The 19,980-nt window shown below is 43.3% G+C and overlaps 1 protein-coding gene across 1 annotated transcript in view; it reads right to left on the reverse strand.

Moving 5' to 3' along the window:
* Window positions 1-366: 366 nt before the first annotated feature.
* SGPP2 (sphingosine-1-phosphate phosphatase 2) overlaps window positions 367-19,980 on the reverse strand; it is a 144,649-nt gene continuing 125,035 nt past the window's right edge. The window contains exon 5 of the mRNA XM_040228489.1: window positions 367-3,698. Within this exon, the coding sequence (XP_040084423.1) occupies window positions 3,147-3,698 (552 nt within the window). The 3' untranslated portion in view covers window positions 367-3,146. The remainder of the gene's footprint in view (window positions 3,699-19,980) is intronic.

The raw sequence follows: 19,980 nt of genomic DNA on the forward strand, positions 1-19,980 counted from the left end.
TGGCTGCCATGGTGCTCACCAACATCTGCACGTGGCTGAATCATGACAGCGCTAGAGAACTGTATCGCCATTGTTGTTTAGTCATTTTGCAACTCCAAGGACTGTAGCCCACCAAGCTCCTCTGTCCATGGGATTCTCCAGGCAAGAATACTGGAGTGGGTTGCCATCTCATTCTCTAGGGGATCTTCCTGACCCAGGGATCGAACCCATATCTCCTGCGTTAGCAGGCAGATTCTGTACCAGTGAACCACCTGGGAAGCCCCAGAGAACTGTATAGCCGCTGTTTATTTTTCTCACCTCTTTTCATCTCAGGTCCCATAAACCCTGAGGATCTCAGGGGGAAAAAATTGCAAGGAAGCAGAACACTGGCTTTTAAAGCATTTAATAAATCATAATCAAACAAAAATGATTTTAAAAAGAATAAATTTACATACAGTACATAAGTAAGACAGCTGAAGGTTTCCAAAATAGAAAACGAGAGCATATGGCCCTGAAACACCACATGCTTTGGTTACACTCGGGAAGCGTGAGTTGCCTATTTGGGCAAGAAAATTCTGTTATAGTGTAATCTGCAGGCATGTTGGAAGGGTGATTTCAGTCGTTGAGGGTTTTTTGTTCATGGTCTCCTCTGGTTTTTTCTACTGCATGATCTGTTTTGGTGGGAGTCTGGGCAAAACTGGTCTGGAATGATGGCTGTTTAGAATGACACTCACAAGAGGAAATGCCCTGGTCCAGAGTGCTTGTGGGCTGGGGGCAGGAGGGCAGTCAGGAAAAGCACATGCCGTTCTACCTGGAGGGTCTGATGATGCTGAGTGTCATCACGTCCAAATGCAGGGCTGGCCAGACCACAGCTTCTAAGCTTGGACTGGACACATCAAGATGAGCTGGAGTTTGAAACTTAATCTCTAAGACTTCTGCTCAGCAGACGCTCTGGACCAAGACAGGGCTATGCCAGCAGGGGGCAGTCTACCCCCAGAGAGAAAATCCAAAGATCAGAGATGGAAGGTGTAGTCTTGGGCGGGGCAGGGGGGGGTGGGGGTGGGTTTGTGTTTGTGTGAAGGGATGGGTAGAGTGAATGAGGAGGACTGTGTGTGTGTGTTGCAGTTTGAAGCAGTTAAAATGGTTTTTCTAAACAGTTTCTGCCTGATTCTAAGCCACAGAGCCGTCATGCTCAAAAACTAAGCTTGGCCTCACTAATATGCACTTTTTATTCTTTGGTTAATGTAACAAGAGACTTTAAAAAGTGACCAATCTGTGAGTCTTTCTTTACTGAGCTATGGCTACCATATTCATCCTGAATCCAAATTGTATAAATAACAGACTTGAATACATCAATACAGCTGACTGCAGTTCTATTGTTGGGGCTTAAAACTAAAGAGATGGCAGTAAAATTTATATACACACACAAATGAATTGCTCACACCCACCACTATGACAATAATTACCACCCTTCTCAAAGGATACAAGTGGAAAAAGCTGATCCTTTTGCCCATTGGCTTCAGAGAAATCAACTAAAATCATTTTGTCTAAATATTACCCAGGGCTGTGATCTCAGGTCTGGCAGCCCACAGGGATGGGGGTATAGAGTGCTGCGTCCACTGCAATGTGGGGTGGTCTCGGGTGGGGGTGCCCATGACCTGGGGCATCCCCCTACCAGAGTGCCACAGATGCTGGTCAGAGGATGATATAAAAACAGGCAAATGGCAAGTCATTTTGACCCCTGCCTTCTAACTATGAAAAATGTCAGAAGCATGAAGTCAAACATTAGAGATGATCGCAACCGAAAGGCCAGGGTGCATCTTTGAAATCAGGACAAACGGGTGTTCAGTTTTCTCGCTGGATGAGGAGGTAAGAACCTAACTGACCAGAAAGGCAGATTTCCCCTCAAAGTGTGTGAGTGGTGAGGATGCAGGAAGTCATAAAGTATTGGCTTCAGCAGCTCAGGAGCTCCACCACAAGACACTTTGTTAACTGTCCATTGACGCTCACTTTTAAGAACACTGTTGACAGCTGTTCAGCTGTTCCTCTTCATTCTTGTTCCTCCTCAAGGAGCCCCTGCAGGAGGGTGTTTGCCTAATGATCACCTTCCTAAGTCTAATAAGGACTTGCCTGGGGTCTAAAGGATGCTTGTTCAAAAGAGAGGCTGACATTAATTACCCTTAAAATTGCCAAAAGATATGAGGTGGGGGGGGGGCATGGAAAGGGGGCCCTTGATTCTATTTAGCAGATGAGAAAATGGATTTAGGAAAAGTAATGAAGAAACAGTGGCCAGGAGGGAGGTCTAGGGCCCCAAGAAGGATTACATTCACCTGTTCTACTGATCCACTTTAACAGGCCCACGACAGTGCCTTCCCAGTTTGTAAGAAAGAGAAAAAAGCTGAAGGGCAGAGGGCTAGTCCCAAGTCACTCTGATGCAGGAGAGAGCCGCACACCCAGAGGAACCCGGATGAAGTGAGTTGGGAGCAGCCAGTTGGGTTCATGGTCCAGAAGAGGATAGAAATAAATGGTACCCAAATCCTGCAAAGTGTCCAGACAAGGAGGAGCAGATCCTCTGCCGTCCAATGCGCACCTGGCAGAGACCAGGACACATCGGGAAAGCAGGCTCTTGCCTAGGACCTCAGGGCTTTGCCCCGCCTTTCACGCTTCCCGGGGAGGTTTACAGCACTCTTTCCCTGTGAGCTGGCATGGTCTCATGTGATCATAACGACAGAAAGTCACCCTGTCCAAGGAACGTCACCCTTTCTCTCGGACCAACACTGAGACTCGGCGATGGGCAGGGTCATAATTGAAAAGAAAACCTGATGTCCAGCTTTCTGGGTCATGCTCTCCAGAACCCAGGGTGTTTGTGGCCACTCCTAAGCCAGGCTGCAATTCCTGCCAGCCCAGGGCTGGCCCAAAGTCCATGTAACAGGGTGGGGGACCCCAAAAGAGGTCAACTGTGGGTTTAGCCCGGCTTCATCCGTGACATGACCCTTACAGGCAAGTGGTTCCCACAAGACAACTTTCCCCGCCATACAGCAGCAACATTTATCTTAGATATTAGCAAAATAGACATGTGACTTAAGGACAGTTTTTTAAAAGAAAAATGTGTCATCAAGACTTCCCCACTCAACTTTTTGATGTCTTATCCAGTGACTGTTTGAGGCTCAGAGTAATCCCAGAAACCTGTGGAGCATTGGCACGAAGGTGGTAGCGCAGATGCCAACAGACGTGTAGGTGACAAACTTGTAAGGCACTTCGATCTCCAGTCTCCGCCTGGCCTCCTTGTTTCTGGTGACCACCTTGAACCAGGAGTACAACACTTGCAGCGAGAGCTTTTGTACAAGCTGACGGACCAGGAGGATCAGCACAATTCCCACAGTGAATTTGGCCAGACCCAAAACTAACATGTCAGTGGTGAGCGGTGGGATGTTCTGAATAACAGGGAAAGATTCCGTGGGCTCAGACACGAGCTGGAAAAAATGATTGATCCAGAACCCTATGGTCACCCCAGCCCCAGCAGCCATGATGGTGGTGGTGTCTGCTCTGGTCGGGCTGTAGTAATCGGACACGGGGTAGTTGTAACACAGGAAGAATGGCACCACTAGAACACACACGGGGAAGAGGGGACTGGCCGAGTCCAGGCGATCGATAAGGGTCCAGGCAGGGTAAGTGAGGACAATGAGGATGGCGGTGATCAGGATGCCGCCCAGCACATCCTGCGGGAAGGAGAGCAAAGAATGGTGAGAGCTCTTCCTGTATTAATTTCAAGTCAAGTAAAACTGATTTGGTGTTTAAAACACAATTTTTACATTTATTTTATGATACTATTTGTTTAAGACTTTTTTTTTTTTTTTATGTGGACCATTTTTTAAGTCTTTCCTAAATGTGCTACAATATTGTTTCTATTTTATGTTTTGGTTTTTTGGCCTCAAGGCATATGGGATCACTGGAAGGTGAAGTCTTCCACTGAGCTACCAGGGAAGTCCCTTATAGTACATATATTTTTTTTAAAATGTATGGTTCTAAACATTTTAAAAGTAGGAAAAATACAATCATGCTATTATTCATGATTGTATTGCTATTCATGATATGTCTTCCAGTTTTTCCATCTTTTAGAATAAATTTTATGTTTATTTTCTTAATGCATGGCTATAACCACACTTTCTTTAACCTATTATTATTATTATTTTTTCATTCTATACTTTTAAAAAATTTGCTTTTTGGCCATATACTATGTGGTTTGCAGGATCTCAGTTCCCCAACCAGGGACTGAACCCAGGCAACTGCAGTGAAAACACTGAGTCCTAACCACTGGACCACCAGGGAATTCCCTTCAATCTATTATTTTTTAATTTAATATTATGTCACAGGGCTTCCCTGGTGGTTCAGATGGTAGAGAATCTGCCTGCGGTACAGGAGACGTGGCTTCACTCACTGGGTTGGGAAGATCCCATGGAGAAGTGAATAGCAACCCACTCTAGTATTCTTGCCTGGAGAATTCTATGGACAGAAGAGCCTGATGGGCTACAGTCCACAGGGGTCACAAAGAGTTGGACACCCCTGAGCAACCAGTACACCCACACCTTAAGTCACAAGGATTGTCATAATCTTCACAAAGATGGTGTCATCCTTTCTTGGCAGGCACAGGGCGGAGGAGGAAGTCACTTTCTGCGGGAGCCATGTTAAAAGCAAGTGCACCATCATTACTTACGGAGTGCATTTATTTGGGGTGGTCTGGGAAGATATTTTAGATGTGGTGGTATCGAAGTTCCACCATGCCCATCTGGGCACTACCACTGTCTTCAGAGACAGAGCTTCAGATAGTGTACATATTTCACTGGGTGCATGCACGATGCTTAATCAGTCCTTCTTCAGAACACTTTAGACTGTGGTTTTCTTTCTTTGTTCCCATGTCCCTCTCTCCTTCTTTCCCTATTTTTTCTCTTTCTCCCCTTCCCTCCTTTGCCTCCTTCCTTAAAGGCATGTTTAAAATATTTTTAACTCCTTAATGTCCTCCATTTTCTTCTTCCTTAGTGTTTTCACAGCAAAATTCATTAGGTGAAGTCTCAACATAATCAATTGGTTAATACATTTAAGTCAGAGAATGAGAAGCTTGCTATGGTTTTGTTACAGTTTCATGTGGGTTATTTTGAAATTTTATAATTGAAAAATTGAAACACTTTCTTCAATGCATTGGAAAATATGGAAAACAAAAAGTAAAACATATGCATTGTAGAAAATCTGGGAAGCACCAAAAAGTATAAGAAAAAACAGATCCTTATTTCCACTACCTACTGTCAACTGTGTCTATATTTTGGCATGTTGCCCTCCCACTCTTTTTTCCCCCATAAATATAAAATAGAATTCTAAAGACTTGGTCTTTCCCCCCCCCCCAATTCTTCATTCATTATTGCTTTTGTTTAGTTTCTAATAAAATGACATCTGATTCAGGTAAACAATGAGTGAGAATCAGACCTTAGAAGTAAACACTGAGGCTAGAGCATTTTTCAGATTAGAGGGTACCCATTCATCCTTCCAATGTCCACATGTGGGAGCCCCTGCTGCACGCCACATTGCTAGAGGATCCAGTCTGAGCTAAACCATCACAATCCATGACTATGGGCAGCTTACAGTCTAGAGAAGAGACAGAGGATTGCCATTGTTGAAGAGGAAAAGTGGTCAGCTGGTGGATTGTGATGGTTTTAGGGCGCTGAAGAGTAAAGGGTCGACACAGGCAGGAAGTCCACAGGGTCCTCAAATCCAATCCACTTTGTAAAGCTTACATTGAGGGAACAATAGGAAGCCACTGACATAGCTCTCACTGGGTACCAACATGACAAGATTTTATGACTGCAGTGGTGAGGAGGAACGCAAGAAGGGCAAGAGTATGGGGATGGGGAGGCCACTTGCCTTCTCAGAGGAAGCCCTGGACTCTGCATGTCCTCCATGTGACCCCTGGGCTTCACCTGCTGTTACTTCTGCCATCCTTGTCCTCAATGACCCCTCAGGCTGCGTCGTCTCCACGATCACGGTCCCCATGACCGTCCCCTGTGCTATGATTATGCATGGGTGTTGTCTTATTTGAGCAAGCGGCGGGGAGGAGCAGTCCTTCATTTAAGCTTCGTGGTTACCAAAACTTGAGGCAAACTCTTGAATTGAGTTTTTCTCCACCTGTTGCCTAGACTTCTTCGCCTTGAAACGCAACTGCTGACTAAACTAAACTTTGTTGATACACAATTCTCAAAGCCCACTTACTAGACACTTGCTGGCTGTTTCCTCAGCATCTGTCTTTGACCCAGTAGCCTCATACCTCTCCTTGGGGATCCATGAACTTCTGGAGAATATGGGAGTTGGAGCACCGTGACCCAGGTAGAACAATCAGGGCGCTGTATCTCCTGGTTATCCTGATTGGTCCAGGGATGGTCATGTGACCTGCACCAGTCCAATCAGACAAAACTGGGGGGTTTTGCTTGGGATTCTGGGAAAGAGATGTTCTTTCTTTTTCTGAACACTGGGCCCTGTGGGTTTACACCCGTTACTTAGTAGACCTTCAATATTCAGCTTTTGTTAATGTTACCCTGCACCATCATGGCTTTTCTCTGACCTCCGAGAGGTCTCCTGCTTAGTTTCCTCCTTCAGATCCCAAACAGGGCATTTCCACAGATTCTGTCTTCAGGCTGTCTTTTTTCCCCTCCATTTAGAGCTTGTGTAGATCCATGGCCCCCTCTCTCCATTCTCTACCAGAGTAACTCTAAAATCTTTTGTTTTCAGACATTTTTCTCTCAAACTTTGGTCCTACCTTTTTAAACTAACAGTTATTTTCATTCAGATGCCTGTCAACTCCCCTAGTCAACTTGTCTAAAAGTCATCAACACCCAAAAAGAAAAAGAAGTAAAGGAAATGAACACTTTATAGAAAAGGAACTATGAATGCCTTATAAACATATGAAAATATACCTAAACTTACTCATCATCATAAGTGGAAATCAAACTAAGCTGAGGAGAAATTAAAATTTACATTCACACAAAAACCAGTATGCAAATGTTTACAGCCGTTCTATTAATAATGTCCCCAAACTGGGAACAACCTCCATGTCACTCAAGGGGTAAACAAACGGTGCTATGTTCTTGCAATGGACTATTTCTTGGCAATAAAAAGCAACAAAATACTAATGTAGGCAACAGCTTGGATGAAATCTCCAGGAAATCATGCTGAATGGAAAAAGCAGTCTCCAAGGGTAACATACTGTATGGTTCTATTTTTATGACAGTCTCTGAAAGACAGATCTACAGGACTGGGGAACAGATCAGTGGTTGCCAGGGTCTGGGGGAGGGAGGGTGCAACTGCAAAGGGAGAGCATGGGGGACTTGGTGGGGTGACAGAGCTGTCCCGTGTTATGGTGGCAGTTACTCAAACCGACCCTGGTATTCAAATCCAGAGAACTGGGACTTCCTGCTGATCCTGTGGCTAAGTAAGACTCCACGCTCCCAGTGCGGGGGGAGCCTGGTCAGGGAGCTAGATCCTACATGCCGTAGCAAAGACCAGGTGTAGCCAAACAAATAAATATTTTTTAAAATATCCAGAGAACCATACACCCCAGGCAAAATCAATTTTACTGTTCATTTAACACATGAAATTAAAAATGACATTTTAGACAAAAATAAGAGAGATGGTGGGCTCTAACAAATACTCTGCAGCTGTAGAAAGAATGAGGAAGCTCTTATATAGAATTGTAAAAAGCATGGTATAGAACACTGTGTACAGCATGCTACCATTTTCCATTTTTAAAAAGCTGGTAGACTATACGGTACATTTTTACTTTAAACACAAATACGTTCACTTGAAGGGCAGGGGATGGAGTGGGAAGACTTTTCACAGGATACCCCTGTGAAAAGGTATACCCCTGTGTACCTTTTGAATTACATAAATGTACTGCCTCTGGGTTTCCCAGGTGGTGCTAGCAGTAAAGAACCCGCCTGCCAGTACAGGAGACATGAGAGACTTGGGTTTGATCTCTGGGTGGGGAAGACCCCTGGAGGAGGGCATGGCAACCCACTCCAGTATTCTTGCCTGGAAAATCCCATAGGCAGAGGAGCCTGGCGGACTGCAGACCATAGGATCACAAAGAGTCGGACACGACTGAAGCGACCTAGCGCAGACTGCCTCTATTAAAAAATTAAGTGAAATAATTTTTGTCTCTTTTCTTCCAAACACAGTTTGCCTTTCAATCCTCATGTGAAGTGGGGATCTCAAGTGATCTCATGGTATCCTCCACAGGGGACTGGTCAGATATAGTGATGGGGGGAGGGTGCAGCTGGCCTGCCAAAGCATCACCTGCTGGGAACAGAGGGTGTCTCGTGTTTTAGAGGAACATACATTTTGAGGGGAGGAGGAGGGCCAGGCACAATGAACTCAATACCCCAACACAAGCCTCTACTCTCTCAGTGGGGATAGGAGGTTCTGCCTCTCAGGGTGTATCCTGGCAGCCCCACTGCACTGATGTCTGAGCCCTGAAGAAGTTAGAGAGGATGAAAGAGCATTTTCCTCCATCTACAAAACACAGAGATAAAGAGGGCTGCTTGGAGATCCTTCTGGCAGAGGGCTAGCCAAAGAGAAGAATCCAGTCTTCCTCATCCCTTCAGGCCACAGTGCCCCATGTGGGTACTTTACGATACCCCCTGGCAGGACATAAGTGCAGCATCCAGGTCATCCGCTGTATCTGTTTGGCCTGGTGAGGTAGCCAAAGAGATGCTGGTGACACACAAATCAGCAGGGAAGGATGCTGGCGGGGCAGGGACTACAGAACTCACAGCGACAACGGCATCTCCCAGACTGGCTGGTGGGACAGTATCAGAAAGCTGCTGGGCCTGGAGGGCAGTAAGCAAGTTCAAGGTCCTCGTGGGTCACAGCCTGGGCAGAGAGCAAGGGACCCAGCAGAGCAGTCTTCACATCATGACATCCAGCAGGACAACGTGGCGCTCGGGACTCAGATGGGTTCATGAGCACATGTGAGATGCCCTCAGGAAAGTCCAGGCATTTTTTTTTGCATAAGTATTTCTGTTAGCAGTGGGGGTTAAACACAGCTTTGCAGAGGGCTAGAGGTTCAGACTGACCCTGGAGGTGTTCAGGGAAATTCATTTATTATACATATTTCTGCTGGTACCACCCCCATGAGTCCTAATGACTGCCCCTCTCTGTTACTACCTTTGGCCACCAGTCACTTCCACAGACTCCCCTCCTCCTTGATGCACAAGCTTCTGCATCTGCTGCCACTGCTGAATTTCCCTGCCTGCTGGCCATTCACCTGCCCACAGCATTCACTGACTGCCTTCCTGGTTGCCATTTCAATGCAAATGTTCACCAGTGTTAGTGTTAGTGTGCTCTGAAAAAGTGAAAGTGAAAGTAAAAGTTGCTCAATTGTGTCTAACTTTTTGTCACCCCATGAACTATACAGTCCATGAAATTCTCCAGGCCAGAGTACTGGAGTGGGTAGCCATTCCCTTCTCCAGGGGATCTTCCTAACCCAGGGATTGAACCCAGGTCTTCCACACTGCAGGCGGATTCTTTACCAGCTGAGCCACAAGGCACCCCTGGAATTTAGCGTGCACTGGAAACACTAAATCAAAATTTCGGATAATTTTAAAGATGCAGATTTCAGAGGCCGGCCTTCTGATTCTGACTTGCAGCATGGCCCAGGAGTCTGCATTTTTACATCCCAACATAATGCTCACGTAGTGAGTCAAAACAGAAACAACTCTGATAAATACCAGCCTCTCAATTGAGAGTCCGAGTCCTGCATGATCTGGGTCTAATTAACCTATCATATCAGGGTTTTCTCTCATTCCTTTTCCATTTGAACTTTCCACACCAGTCAGATAGATCTACTTGCTTTTCCCAAAATGCCTGGCACAATTTTATCAGAATTCTGCATCCCTTTCATGTACACTTTTAGCCATCTTTATCTCTCAAGATATTATCAGCTCATCTAAGGCTCAGCTCAAAAGCTACTTCCTTTGTAGAATATCTTCCTCTGCCCCCACAGTTGGAAATAGCCTGTCTGTGAACTGAATGTAAAGGCATTTGCTTAACAGCACTCAGAAAGCCCCTCTCTTAAATTGCCTTCGCTGTAGTTCTCTGTTTGCATGCCTTTCTCCTGAGTTGATTGTAACACTGACTGGCAAGGAGGAAGTTCTCCTGCAACTTGACCTTATTCCTCAAAGCTCCCAGCACAGTGCCTAACATGTCACAGATATTCAGCTACAGAGATCTGGAGACTGTAATGCTTTTCTCTCAATGGACTATCCATAATACTTAAAACCCATTGTTAGGATTAGGACTTCCCTTGGTGGTTCAGTGGTTGAGAATCCACCTGCCATTGCAGGGGACATGGGTTTGATCCCTGGTCTGGGAAGATTCCACATGCTGCAGGGCAACTAAGCTCATATGCCACAAGGACTGAAGCCCAAGCCCTAGGGCTCTGCAACAAGAGATGTGACCATGGTGAAAAGCCCAGGCATCACAACTAGAGAGTAGCCCCCACTTGTCACAGCTAGAGAATGCCCTCATGTGTCGATGAAGACCCATCGCCAAAGAAAAATAACATAATTTAAAAAAAAAAAAAAAAAAAACACTGTTATATAATGGGCTTCTCTGGTGGCTCAGATGGTAAAGAATCTGCCCCCCGTGTGGGGGACCTGAGTTTGATCCCTAGGCTGGGAAGGTCTCCTGGAGAAGGAAATGGCTACCCACCCCAGTATTCTTGCCTGTAGAATCCCATGGACAGAGGATCTGGCACACTATAGTCCATGGGGTCACAAAGAATCAGGCATGACTGAGTAACACTTTCACTGTTTTAATACATAGAAGACAATTTGCCTTCCTTCCTTCCCTTCCTTTGTACCTGCAGTTACCAAATTCCTGGACATCTGGTTGGAATATTTTTCATCAACCAGCTCTGTTCTTCCTCAGTGTATCAGGAAATGAGACTATTTTTGGTCCACAGTCCTAGCATTTGAGGTGAAAGTAATTTTGGCCAACATGCCTGCTGCTGTGGAGCTTCTTTCTTTCTATCCACATAGTTGGGTTTGGGGCTATAAAGTAAAAGTGAAAGTGAAGTTGCTCAGTTGTGTCCGACTCTTTGCGACCTGTGGACTATAGTCCACCAAGCTCCTCCGTCCATGGGATTCTCTAGGCAAGAATACTGGAGTGGGTTGCCATTTCCTTCTCCAGGGGATCTTCCGGACCCAGGGATTGAACCCAGATCTCCCACATTGCAGGCAGATGCTTTAACCTCTGCACCGCCAGAGAAGCCCTTTTGGGCCATAAAAGGTGGTGCTATATAAAGGCAATTTAGATATTTTTGTAAGAAAAATACTTGAACCAGTTCTAATGAACTTTCTACGTTCATTTGGGGTCTCTACATTTCTGATAATAAACTTCTTCTAAACAGCTTCCGCAGGATCATCGAAAAAGAAAGAGAGTTCCAGAAAAACATCTACTTCTGCTTTATTGACTGTGCCAAAGCCTTTGACTGTGTGGATCACAATAAACTGTGGAAAATTCTGAAGGAGATGGGAATACCAGACCACCTGACCTGCCTCTTGAGAAACCTGTATGCAGGTCAGGAAGTGACAGCTAGAATTGGACACGGAACAACAGACTGGTTCCAAATAGGAAAAGGAGTACATCAGGGCTGTGTATTGTCATCCTGCTTATTTAACTTCTATGCAGAGTACATCATGAGAAACGCTGGGCTGGAAGAAGCACAAGCTGGAATCAAGATTGCCGGGAGAAATATCAATCACCTCAGATATGCAGATGACACCACCCTTATGGCAGAAAGTGAAGAGGAGCTAAAAAGCCTCTTGATGAAAGTGAAAGAGGAGAGTGAAAAGTTGGCTTAAAGCTCAACATTCAGAAAACGAAGATCATGGCATCTGGTCCCATCACTTCATGGCAAACAGATGGGGAAACAGTGGAAACAGTGTCAGATTTTATTTTTGGGGGCTCCAAAATCACTGCAGATGGTGACTGCAGCCATGAAATTAAAAGACGCTTACTCCTTGGAAAGTTACGACCAACCTAGACAGTACACTGAAAAGCAGAGACACTACTTTGCCAACAAAGGTCCGTCTAGTCAAGGCTATGGTTTTTCCAGTGGTCATGTTGGATGTGAGAGTTGGACTGTGAAGAAAGCTGAGCACCGAAGAATTGATGTTTTTGAACTGTGGTGTTGGAGAAGACTCTTGAGAGTCCCTTGGACTGCAAGGAGATCCAACCAGTCCATCCTAAAGAAGATCAGTCCTGGGTGTTCACTGGAAGGACTAATGCTGAAGCTGAAACTCCAATACTTTGGTCACCCATGCTCAGAGTTGACTCATTGGAAAAGACCCTGATGCTGGGAGGGATTGGGGGCAGGAGGAGAAGGGGACGACAGAGGATGAGATGGCTGGATGGCATCACCGACTCAAAGGATGAGTTGAGTGAACTCCGGGACTTGGTGTTGGACAGGGAGGCCTGGTGTGCTGTGATTCATGGGGTCACAAAGAGTCGGACACAACTGAGCGACTGAACTAAACTGAAACAGCTTCTAAAAAATAATGCTTGAAAATTCAAGGACAACTTTTTATACTAATTTTTTCAAGCTACTAAATTTATAGAAACAAAAAACACAAAATCTTCATCTGAGGATAGTATCTGATGTTTTGATTTTGGTAGATTCTCAATGAAGAGGTGATCTTCATGTGTTTGGCACAGTACATGGGGCCAGAGGGACAAGAGGTCACTATTCTCTGGGATGGCAAAGGTGAGCGGTGAGGCTGAGGACAGGGTGTTCCTGTTCAGTCACTAAGCTATGTCCTACTCTTTGTGAGCCCATGAACTGCAGCACACCAAGCTCCTTTGTCATTCACTGTCTCCCGGAGTTTGCCCAAATTCACGCCCGTTGAGTCAGCAGTGCTATCTAACCATACAGCATCGTCTGCAGCCCCCTTTTCCTTTTGCCTTCAATCTTTCCCAGCATCACGGTCTTTTCCAATGAGTCAGTGAACACAGAAGTGGGAGCCACTGGATAGCACTGGGATAATGCTGTCCAGAAAAATGTGGATTTGGGGGTGGGGGAAGAGAAAAAAGTGTGTGTGGTTTATAAGGAGATAGGAACTCTATGGAAGATGGGAAAAGTAATGATGCAACAAAGCCTGATAAAGCAAAGACATGAGGGCAAAAATGGCTGAATAAATGTGCTTTACTTTGTAGAAAACACATTTAAAACTCACTTTCAAGAAGAATGCAATTAGACTACAAAGAGTACAAAATATTCACCACTTAGACCCAGTGATGGCACTTCTAGGAATTTATCCTAAGAAAATGATCTGAGAAAAAGCTGCTCACAAAGGCTCTTAGATAGGAATGCTTCTTGTTATTTCAATCTATATTGATGAAGTCCAAAAAGTTAACAGTGCTCCACCATAGAGCAATCAGAAAACACAAATAAGCAAAAAGATGATAAAGAATGGAGCATATGTTGTAATAAGAAAGAATCTGGAAAGACATAAATCAAGCATAGTATAATGTTGTTTACACCAAAAAGGAGATAAAATTGAAGACTGCAGGAATATTTCCATTTGAAAAGATACATTTCTGCACCCTCTGCCTTTTTTAAAAAATAGTTTCAAAGTATCTGTAAGTGAGAATATCAAGCAGAATACAAACTCTACATAAAGGATGATCCTAATTTTAGATAAATCTACATTATCATCGAAGGATAAAACATCAGGAAACAGATGAATATATTAAGAGTAGTTTTCTTCTCTTTGGATATCACGGATGATGATTACCTTCTCCAGGCTTTGCAAATATTTTCTAAGTCTTCTAGTCAACACCTTTATTATGATAAAAATAAAATCAATGCAAAAAGTCAGGATGTTAAAATCAGGCTTTCAAAACAGACAAAAATGAAAATAATTACTGATGCTTATAAATTTTTACATCATCCAAAATAATGAAATGCCCCCAAGAATCTATATGATAATCAAGATACCATCCTTCTATGATGTAGGTAACATTTAAAATAAAGGCATAAAAAAAGGCATATAAATTGTGTGGCCATTGTTATCCTAAAGATCACATTGAAATTTAATAAATCTTTAATTCAATTTACCATCAAGGCTCAAATGAAGCCTTTTAAATTATTTGGGGAAAAAATAAATGATTACATGAACCTAGCATTTTTAAAGTTAAAGTGCAGGAAGATCTATCTTATTGCCTTTGATTTTTGTACCTATTCTCATTTTCAGTTATAAAAGTTAATATACAGATAAAAGCTTGGGCTTTACTATACCTCATACAGAAAACAATAATAAACACTGGCAATCTAAAGTGTTTAGGAAAGAATCCTAATGGAGCTGTCCCATGCATCAGAACAAATTTTAGTGAATGCTCACACAAACACATAAAACAATGTTTTTATTCTGAGCCAAACAGAAACGCTCTTCCTTTTGGTAAACTTCTCTAGATATTTCAACAGGCAGGCCTTGCGAACTCCCCGCAGTTGTGAATTCTAACCCTACATCACATTCCCATATGTGGTTTACTGAGGCACATTTATATTCTACCCCAAATATCTTCACTGAAGAATGCTCTTGAACAGACCAACACAACACAAAGTTAGCTCACCAGAAAGAAGGGGAGAACAAACCCATTCATTCAATTGTTAGGAAAGAATGCATTCAGATCTTGGAACTATTTATGCCGAGAACTCTATGATTCTGGCATCTTCCCCTCGGCCAGGTCCCCTGCTGAGAATGTGAAGGGCCCTCTCTGCCCTTGGCTGCCTTTGGAGAGCAAGCTGAAGTCAGGAGCGCCGTAAAAAGCCAAGACCCTCTTCTTTGTAGATGTAGTGAATGCTCAGAATGCAAGCAGACCCTGACATTAAAACAAACTTTAACAAAACCCACACACCCGACAATTATTTTAAAAAATAATTTTTAGTTATAGATCAATGTTTCCTAGTTAATATACTCTTCTTCCATGCTAGCTCACAATTAATTCAATTTCTGAGAATAATGCAGATGAGATTCGATGGAAGCCAAACGGCAAGAGGGAGGAAGCACTGTTCATGAATATGAATATAAATGATTAGAGAGAAACCTACATGTTATGTAATTAGCATATGAATAGGGAAGAAGGAGTGAGTGCTTAATCTCAAAAATATTAATTTCCTAACGGAACACACCAGCGTCCACAGAGAACCAAAAGCAGGGACCAGATTTACCTTGCCACGTGGTGTGTGTCAACAGTAGAACCTCCTGATATTCACACCTCTTTGAGTGGGCACTCTGTCATGACTGTTCTCGGAGCCACCTCAGATAGCCAAGCACAAGTTGAGTACTCAGGATCACTAGGTATGGAAATCTACAGTTATTCTGAAAACCTACTGGTGTTCAGGAGTAACTATAGGATGTAGAAAAAAGTATGCCAACTTTTACCTTCTGCTGTTTTAGAATAAATGCCCACTTGGAAAGTGAGCATATGAAATCCTTCATTAGAAATGATGTTGACATTTTTAACAGAAAATGGTTCTCTATAAGTGTAAGAAAAATTATATAAAATTTATATGTAAGGTAAGGCAGAAAACCTCATTTCCATGTCTTCTGGGGGCACAGACCACTCAAAGATAATAGAAGGAATAATACTTTGTTTACTCCACTCTTTAATATTGATTAAAATTCTCAGAGTTTATGAAAGAACAGGCTAAGTGATAGATTTGGGGGGGTGGTTAGAGATACAAATAATTGCTGTTAACCTCAAAGGTAACAGTTTGTTGCCCTGTAGAACAGTACCAGTTTTGTATATAACCCAGCAATCATAAAGTAATATTTATCAAGCTGCCTGTAAATATTTAGTCCCTCTTTATATTTGACTGGTTCCTTCATTAATTAATCAGTTGAATAAAATCTTTGACACATTCATTTTATATTTGGACCAGTGTTATGATTTTACCATTTAAAAATTATATTCTAACAGGTAGATAATTTTTCAATTGTTTATTCATTGACTAATTGTCTTGAATGATTGAGTATGCATAATCCATGTAACAATGTAGCAATTTTTTATCTTGTTTTCCTGCGTATACTCTCTTTAAACGGCACTGGTTTGCTCAAAAAGTAAATAAGGCAGGTATTAACGTTTCTTGACGTGGTAATATAATGAAGACATTATTGCATGCTTTTTATAATATCAACTAGAAAGGATTCAGGTAGACTATATATTTCTAAACTCCACATACAGTATGATTTAGGAAATAATCACTTCCTTGTCTCGGTTTCACAGAATCTAACAAGTCCAAACAGTAGATCTTCATGAAACAAAGCTTCCCCACCCGTACTTCACATTAATATGAACAGTTCTAACTATAACGAATCACAGGGCTTGGCAGGTCAACAGGATTATGACATCAGATCAAACAAGCTTCCCAGGCAGGTTATAACATTCTCTTTGACAACTGCTAAGCAGCTTGCAAGAATGACAAGTATAGGGAAGGGCAATCTGCTAGAAGACACAAAAGACACTGTCAAACATTTAAACGACTTTCCTCAGATGTGGGTGGGCAGAGGGGCCTCTGAGCAACAAGCGAACAGATGAAACTCATGTTCAGATGTGATATGATTGTTGAACAGGCCCACGCAAGTTGAAATGTAACTGCCATTGTTACCATATAGGCTAGAAAGCTGTGTAAAAACTGCTTCAGGGTTTTTGTAACTCCATCTTGCATTGGAGCCCACTGGGAACGTGTTAAAATGCAGAATCTAATTCAGCAGGTCCAGGTGGGGCCATAGGGTCTGCATTTCTAAGAAGGTCCCAGAAGATGCTGGGGCTCGCGCCTAGGGGACCACACAGGGAATGGTGAAGACTATCTCACCTTGTTAAATTCCAGAGGCCAATATGGACTCCTCAAGCTGAACATGGTATAGTCGGAGCTCCCTGAGTGCTTTCGTGAAGTACACGTTAAAAAAAAATAAAAAAACTTTCTGAATTATATGAGTACCGTAAAATATAATCATACAGTACTTCAGTGAGTACTAATCCACTTTCCAATGCAAGGGACGTGGGTTCGATTCTTAGTTGGAGAAATAAGATCCCGCGTGTCGCATGACTAGGGAGCCCACATGCTGCAACTACTGGGCCAGCGCTGTAGTGCTCACACGCCACAACCAAAGATCCTGCATGCCACAACTAAGACCCTAGGAAACCAAACAAATATATAAATAAAATAGTTTTAAAAGGTGATCGTAAATTTTGAAGGCCTTCAAGTGATGTGCCAATGAAGAAACATTTGCGTATAAAGCAGTCCCAGAGAAAGATCTTAAAAGTCTTCGGAGACTTGGTGACATGAGCGGCTCACATTAGAGGAAAATGAACTCTGCCCCAGTTCTTGGTCACTCACCCCGGGGAATGATGGCTCAAACCGTTGAGTCCTGGCTCCTTGTGTAGAAACAGAACTTCCTGGGGGGAATCCTTTGCAGCTTGTGTATCACAAGAGGAACTGGAGATTACTGGAGAATTTAAAAATGGCAGTCCTGCTCTGCAGACTGTTCTAGGTGTGCCTGATGTGGCCACGCAATGTTATGATGAGGCCGAGGGTGTGCGTGCTGTCATTTCAGTCGTGTCCGACTCTTTGAGGCCCTCCGGACTGCAGCCCGCCAGTCTCCTCTGTTTGTGGGGATTCTCCAGGCAAGAATACTGGAGTGGGTTGCCATGCCCTCCTCCAGGGGATTTTCCTGACCCAGGGATCGAACCCACATCTCCTATGCCTTCTGCACTGGCAGGTGGGTTTTTTACCACTAGCATCACCTGGGAAGCTCTTATGAGGAAGCTGCTGCTGCCGCTAAGTCGCTTCAGTCGTGTCCGACTCTGTGCGACCCCATAGACGGCAGCCCACCAGGCTCCCCCGTCCCTGGGATTCTCCAGGCAAGAACACTGGAGTGGGTTGCCATTTCCTTCTCCAGTGCATGAAAGTGAAAAGTGAAAGTGAAGTTGCTCAGTTGTGTCCGACTCTTAGCGACCCCATGGACTGCAGCCCACCAGGCTCCTCCGTCCATGGGATTTTCCAGGCAAGAGTACTGGAGTCAGGGTCAGAAAAAAATCAAATAAGCTACAGCACTCACAAGAAACCCTGTGTGCATTTAAAAATATGATACATGAAGTGTTTATTTCCTTTCCCCAGTGAATATGTTCTAAGGAACATTCCTACAGATACACATAAACACGGTCCTCAGTTGTGTTTTGCGATTAAAATTAAGTACTCGACTTTCAGCTGATTTTCAGAGTATAGCATGCAAGGCAGCTAATTCACTCCTCTACATCTGTCTGCTATGTCCCTATTAGTGTTCATTCGATCACCAACCAGGCATACTTTGGTAATGAGACAAATTCTTAGGCAGTTTCATGGTTGTGATGGATGAACCATCCATCTGCCCTTTATGACAAGGTAGATACTACTATTTCTCTCTACAGGTAACTTGGCCCACCTTATCTCTCTAAACCCTTCAAGGTGAATTTCTTATTTTGAAACAGCATCACAGAGAAGATGCTGCTGCTGCTGCTGCATGGCTTTAGTCATGTTCAACTCTGTGCCACCCCACAGATGGCAGCCCACCAGGCTCCCCTGTCCCTGGGATTCTCCAGGCAAGAACACTGGAGTGGGTCGCCATTTCCTTCTCCAATGCATGAAAGTGAAAAGTGAAAGTGAAGTCGCTCAGTCGTGTCTGACTCTTAGTGACCCCATGGACTGCAGCCCACCAGGCTCCTCTGTCCATGGGATTTCCCAGGCAAGAGTACTGGAGTGGCGTGCCATTGCCTTCTCTGATGATCATGTTAAGAGATGCAAAAAATCACTTAAGGAAATCCAATACTATTTAGGATGTTAAAAAAAACAAACTCAAACTCATAGCAAATCAGGGATAAAAGAATACTTTCTAGTGCTGATAAATGGTACCACCAAAAAAATCTATAGCTAACATCATCCTTAAAGATGAAATATAAAATACTTTCTCCCTGAGTTTAGAAACAAGAATAACCACACCATCATTTCTATTCAGCATCATACTGGAAACCTAAGCCCACATGATAAAGCCAACAAAAGAATTAAATATTAAAGAAAAAGTAAATTTGGTATTGTTCACCAATTACATAATTGTGTTAAGCAGAAAATCCAAAAGAACATTCAAGCAATTAAAGGAATTAATTGAATTTACCAACATCACTAGATATGTCAGTGTACAAAGAGCAACTGTATTTATACAAAAGGGCTATAAATAATTAGAAAATGAAACAAATATAATTTTCATCAACAAACATATTAATACATAATAATAAATCTAAGATATAATATGCAAGACTGCTACAGAGTAAACAAGCACATTATTGAGCTTATGATCATCTTTGGGTTGGGAAGATCCCCCAAAGGAGGAAATGGCAACCCACTCCAGTATTCTTGCTTAGAGAATTCCATGGAGAGAGGAGCCTGGCAGGCTTCAGTCCACGGGGTCACAAGAGTCAGACATGACTTAGTGACTAAATCACCACCACCACTATAAGTCCCATGAATTTAAAAACTCACTACTACAAAAGAAGTCAATTCTCCCCAGTTGATCTATTAAAGTCAATATAATCTCAATTAAAAATTTAGCATTGGAGAAAATGACAAACTGATTCCAAAAGCCACATGGAAATCCAAAAGGCCAAGAATAATAAAAAATAAATAGTTTTCAAAAAGAACAAAGTTGAGGACTTTTACTATCTGACATCAAGACTTATTAGAAAGCTACAATAAATAGGAGAGTAGGGGACTTCCCTGGTGGTCCAGTGGTTAAGAATCTGCCTGCCAGTGCAGGGGACAGGGGTTTGATCCCTGGTCCAGGGAAATCCCATGTGCCAAGGGGCAAGAAGGCCTGTGCTCCACATCTACTGACCCTGTGCTTTAGAGCCTGGGAGCCGCAA

Source organism: Oryx dammah, unplaced genomic scaffold (genome assembly GCF_014754425.2).
Source record: "Oryx dammah isolate SB20612 unplaced genomic scaffold, SCBI_Odam_1.1 HiC_scaffold_27, whole genome shotgun sequence".
Lineage (NCBI taxonomy): Eukaryota > Metazoa > Chordata > Mammalia > Artiodactyla > Bovidae > Oryx > Oryx dammah.